We start from the raw sequence: 6000 nt of genomic DNA, 5'->3' as shown, positions 1-6000 counted from the left end.
TTTATTTATTTATTCACTTTTTTTTGGTGTAAGAAAGAGGCCTTTTCTTCTTTCTTGGAGGTTCTAGGGATGAAACCCAGGGCCTCACACAGGCTAAACATGCTAGACAAACTCTACCACAGAACCAAAACCGTAACTATTCGGATTTTCTTTTCATTGTATCTTGTTGCTGAGATATTAATCATATACTGTAAAGTTATCCTTTTATTTTTTTGAGACAGGGTCTCATGATGTAGTTAGTCCTGGTTGACCTGGAACTCCAAGAGATCTGCCTGACTGTGCCTCCTGAGTACTGGGGTTACAGGCAGCTTTGAGTTGTTGTTTGGATGCTGAGAACTGAATTCAGGTTTTCTAGAAGAGCAGCAAGTGCTTTCAACAACTGAGCCATCTCTCTAGCCCTCCATGATATTTAAATCTAAAAGCATTTATTTGAGTTTTTCCTGGCAACCAGCACTTGTGATTATGGTTTCACAGTCCTATGAATATATTTTTTAAATGAATTCTGCACTTTAAATGGTTGAATCTGTAGAAGCTGAGTTACATCTTAGTAAAGCTATCACACACACATACACACACACTGTCTTTATGCTTTCTATTTCAGCACTACTGCCAAAGTGCAGCAGAGGCTGATGGGATTCATGCGTCCTGAAAATGGAAATACTCAGCAAATGCAACAGGAGCTGCAGCGGAAGTTTCATGGTGAATTATTCCTTGTGATCAGTTACATACACATGACACCACTAAAGAGTTTTATTACTTGAATAGGAAACAATGGACTGCTTTTAGTAAGATAAAGTGTGCCTGATAACATACATGTGGTTTTTGTTTTTTTTTTTTTAATGTGTATGAGTGTATTGCCTGCATGTTTGTGAGTGTGCCTATGTCATGCAATGCCATGGAGGTCAGAAGAGGGCTTCGGATTCCCTTGGAACTGGAGTTAAGGAGAGTTCACAGCTGCCATGTGGGTGCTGGGACTAGAACCCGGTCCTCTGCAAGAGCAGTCAGTGCTCTTAACTGAGCCATCTCTCCAGCCCCTGTTTTTTATTCTTTATGTGTGTGTTTTGCCGACGTGTGCATAAGTGCATCATGTGTGTGCAGTGCCTGCAATGCACAGAGGCCAGAAGAGGCCATCAGATCCCCTATAACTGGAGTTGTGAATAAATGGCTGGTAGCCCCCATATGGATACTGGGAACCAAACCTATGTCTTCTGTAAGAACTATCAGTGCCCTTAACCGCTAAACTATTTCTCTAGCCCACAAAATGTTTTTTTATTAAAGTGTCATCAATGCAGTTTTGAAAATAGGACGGTATAGGATCCATGTATTTCCTTAATTCTTTCAATCTAAAGATTTTTTTGTCCCTGTGTATGAGAAAATGATGCACTCTATTTTATGATTTTTCTTAATTGTTGTGGCATACTTGCTATTTATTATTGTTGTTGTTACTATTATTATTAACTTAGTTCTTTGATAAATGTATATAATGTATTACTCTCTTCTTCCCAGTCTTCCCAACCCTTTCAACCTCTCCTCCTCCCTACCCATCCTATTCCTGTTTCATGACTTTTTTTTTTTTTTTTTTTTTTTTTTTTTTTTTTTTGGTCTTTTGAGACAGGGCCTTGCTGTATAGCCCAGCTGGCCTGGAACTCACTGTGCAGACCAGGTGGCCTTGAACTTGAAGAGTGCTGGGATTAAAGGGGTGTGCCACCACGCCCAGCAGTTTCATGACTTTGGATTTTGTTGTGTGATCCATTTGATCAGGGCCACCTGTGTGATCATTGGACTGGAACTGTCCATTGGTGCCTGATGGAGTTACCAGTAGATCATTCCAGAATAGAATTCAGTATAACCATGAAATAACAACTCCCCATTTCTCCCTACCTTTAGCTCCTGGCACCTACCCTCTTTCTACTTTCTGTTTCTGTAAGTTTGACTATTCTAGGTACTTAATGTAGCAGAACAGTACACCATGTCTTGTTTTAACAATGGCTTATTTCACTTCAGCATACTGTCTTCCCTGTTTTTCCATGTTGTGGCATGTGTCAGAATTTCTGAAGACTTGTGTAGCAGTTTATTATATTTTATATATTTGAAAAGTATACAGTGTTTGCCTTTAATCCCAGCACTCGGGAGGCACAGGCAGGCAGATCTCTTGGAGTTCAAGGCCAGCCTGGTCTGTATAGTAAGTTCCAGGCCAGCTGAGGCTACAGGGAGACTCTCAAAAAGACCAAAAAAAAGAAGAAGAAAGATATACAATGTCTTCTGTATCCTTTTCAATACTTTTCTACTTATTTAAAAGATAAGGGAAATTATCATGACCAATGGAATTGATTTCATGACCTATCAGATGTATTAATGTGGGGTTTGAGAGACTTGATCTTTTGAAACTTGACTGAGCCTTTCAGTCTATCTCTAAGATCATTTATTGTTTTAGTGGCAAAGCATTTCAGATGGTTTTCAGGTGGAAAAAGAATCAATGTGGTATTTTCTACATAAAGAAATACTGAACAAAAGCACAGCAATATTTTTATTTTTCATGTACATATATATGCATAAACATACATGTGCGTGTACATATTGTACTGTATATACATTGTGTATGTACATAATTGCATATATAATTGTTTTATATATATAAATTCAAGAGGATGAATACAGTAACCAGTGATTCTTGTTGCCTATGGTAGGGGCAGAGAGAAGAGCAATGGGAATTTCACCCTTAGGTACAAGTGTTATTTGAAATAAGAAAACTGTTGGACCTGTGTCATTTTATAAAGATTCATTAGTTGTATTTTGTCACCAGAGGCTCAACTGAGTGAAAAGGTATCACTTCAGGCAATCCAACAGCTGGTTAAAAAATCATACCAGGCTCTGGCCTTGTGGAAACTTCTTTGCGAACATCAATTTACTATCATTGTTGGAGAACTTCAGAAGGTAAGATTGTTTTTGTCCTCTGGAACTGTCTGATATCTGAAATACTTATCTTGACTTTGAGTAATATTTTCAAAGTTAAAAAGTGATCCAAGTTCTTTTTACTCGTGGCTAGTGAGTAGTTTTCTTTATTGGCAGTTTTCCTTCTTTTAAATGTATTACCATCACCACCACCACCCCCGCCCCCACCTTGAAAGAATTCAATTTCCTATGTTTAGTTGATGAAAACCATTTTATTTTCCATTGCAAGGTAGAATGATTTTTAATTATGTTGGATTATATATCTAGAATAGGTAGTTTTTTAGGTAAAATACTCATAACAAAATAAAATTGAATGAATCAAAAAAATTAAATTGAGAAGTTTGAACTAAATCTACTGTGGGTTATTTCCAACTACATAATTTACTGCAAATTTTCTGCAAAAATTTTTGTAGTAGTTTAGTTCATTTTCATTTTCAGTGCTGGGAATCAGGCTACACCTAACCTTGTTTCCTCATTGAGTCTTTAAATATTTAAGGGTTGTAGGGGTTTTTTCTTGGGTTCTTTTGTTGTTTTGGGGGTGGGGAGAAAAGAAATTTCAGCTGGGATTGGTGGCACATACCTTTAATCCTAGTACTCAAGAAGCTGAGGCAGACAGATCTCCATGAGTTCCAGACCAGCCAGGGCTACATAGTGAGATCCTGTCTCAAAAAATAAAGACAGACCTGTGGTCGCCAGCTGTAGCTGCTCTTTTCCGGCTATGGCCACTCTCCTGCTCTCTTAGTTCCTCTGATCAGTCGTCCGGTCCAGACCCCAGGACTGGTGAGGAGACTGTGTCAGCGGAGCCGCATTCAGAAGACCAGGTTCGTGACATAGATCTGCTTTATTGCAGGAAGACACAAGCTTATATAGGGATGGTGGCCCAATCACAGCACAGCAAGTAGGATACCTTATTAGCATAACAGGTTTAGCATCCTATCACAGTACAAAAAGTAGGATACCTTGATTCCAGGGGTGGTGATTAGGGAGTGGTGAGCTCTAGGCATCAGTCTCATGATCTGCCAATGGGAGCAAAATGTCACAAGGCTTTCCTTGTGGCTCCAGTGGTTGGGCCATTGCCTCAGGCCTGCAGCATGGCTGTCAATAAGACTTTTACCCTAGGCTCAAGCCTGTCTCCCACACAGACCAAGAAACTGAAACTGAAAAAGAAATTTCATTCTGTGTGAAAATAAAATATTTCTATAATTTTGATAAAATCAAAGGTTTTTCTCTTATTTTTCTAGGAATTTCAAGAGCAGCTGAAGATCACTACCTTTAAAGATCTGGTTATCAGAGACAAAGAGCTAACGGGTGCATTGATTGCTTCTCTTATCAACTGCTACATCAGAGATAATGCTGCTGTGGATGGCATTAGTTTACACCTCCAGGATATCTGCCCTCTTCTGTACAGCACTGATGATGCTGTTTGTTCTAAGGTACGCTTGGCTTCACTGCCTTTCTCAGTTTTTTTGTATGCGAGATTTCATAGTGTGATGAATGGGAATCCAGAACTTGTTTTCTCAGTAGACCTTACCACATCTCTTAATTTGTTTTGTCCTTAGAATCCGCAACTAAGAAGGAATTTGAAATACATGGCTTCTTAAAAATTCATGTATGCTCTTTTAAGTCTTACATATAGAAAATCTTTGACAGTATTTTTAGGCCATGTTTAAAAAGACAGGTTAGCATTTAAGGAAAATCACTTAGTTTAGAAATTAAGAAAATTGGGGCTGAAGAGAAAGCTTAGTGGTTAAGAACACTGGCTGTTCTTGCAGAAGACCTGGGTTTGAATCCCAGCACCCATGTGGCATCTAACAACTGTCCGTAACTCCAGTTCCAGGGGATCCGACAGTCTCTTCTGTCCTCTGTGGGCATTGCATGACATGGGTGCACTTACCTATATGCAAGCAATACACGCATGCACATAAAATAAAAATAATAAATAAAATATTTAAAAAGAAATTAAGAAAATTTATTCTCTAAGGAATTCATCTTTTTTCCTTAGAGATTAAGGAAATGCACTAAGACTTAAGTATATCTGTTGTGAATCAGAGTTAATAGGCAATTTTTATTGATCCTTTCCTACAGGTGGAAAAAAAGTAAATCAGTGTCACATGATGAACTGCCTGATGACCAATAATGTATTGACTAGGCAGGAGAATTCTCAGACAAAGCTATCTGGCTTATCTTGTGAGAGGAATTAAGAATAGCTAGAATTTTTTTGATCAAAAACTTTTCTGCCTAAAATTAAGACGTAAGTTCATAGAGTTTTTATTTATAATGATAATGAACCACACATAAATTTAGACAGACTAAAACTTAATGTGAACAGTGTCATCTGCCTGCTTGATTTTGTCTCTTTTTAAGTTTTTGTCATCTCTTTAGGCAAATGAGCTTCTTCAGCGTTCTCGACAAGTTCAAAGTAAGACTGATAAAGAAAGAATGTTAAGGGAATCACTGAAGGAGTATCAAAAAATCAGCAACCAAGTCGACCTTTCCAGTGTTTGTGCGCAGTACAGGCAAGGTGAGAAGCAAACTGTTCATTGTGTCTTTTACTTAACTCCAAGAACAAATGACAAGGTGTGAATAAAGAGAAGCAAGGATATGGACTCTTCCCAGAGGCCATCCTTCCTCCAACATTAGTGGCCAAAGAGATATTTTGAATTGTGTGGCTTTTTTGACAGTGCTAAGCCTTGGACCTAGAGCCTTGTACATGTGAAGCAAGTAATACTTATTTTTTGACAATCATATGTGTAACTAAGGCTGATCTTGAGCTCTCTCTCTGTGCGGCCGAAGATATCCTTGAGCTCCTAATCCTACTGCTTCTACCTCCCAAGTGCTAGATTAATACGTGTGCTTCACTTTGTCCAGCTAATGTACTTAACTTTTTGCTTTTGAACTTTCAGTCCTTAAGTTAAACTACTAGGTTATACTTATTTTTAAGATGTCTAAAAAAAAAAATTTTCTTTTATGGTTTTTTTTTTTTTTTTTTTTTTTGGTTTTTTGAAGACGGGTTCTCCTGGTGCTCCCGGTTTTCCTGAACCTAATGTT

The 6000-nt window shown here is 38.1% G+C and overlaps 1 protein-coding gene across 1 annotated transcript in view; it reads left to right on the top strand.

The window, feature by feature from the left end:
- Window positions 1-6000, top strand: part of Nup155 (nucleoporin 155) — a 54415-nt gene that overhangs the window by 34404 nt on the left and 14011 nt on the right. Inside the window, exons 21-24 of the mRNA XM_008842077.3 lie at window positions 602-699; window positions 2804-2934; window positions 4194-4385; window positions 5335-5473. Of these exons, the coding sequence (XP_008840299.1) occupies window positions 602-699; window positions 2804-2934; window positions 4194-4385; window positions 5335-5473 (560 nt within the window). The remainder of the gene's footprint in view (window positions 1-601; window positions 700-2803; window positions 2935-4193; window positions 4386-5334; window positions 5474-6000) is intronic.

This window comes from Nannospalax galili, unplaced genomic scaffold, assembly GCF_000622305.1.
Source record: "Nannospalax galili isolate Female #2095 unplaced genomic scaffold, S.galili_v1.0 scaffold139, whole genome shotgun sequence".
Classification (NCBI taxonomy): domain Eukaryota; kingdom Metazoa; phylum Chordata; class Mammalia; order Rodentia; family Spalacidae; genus Nannospalax; species Nannospalax galili.
This window is presented reverse-complemented; position numbering and strand designations above follow the sequence as displayed.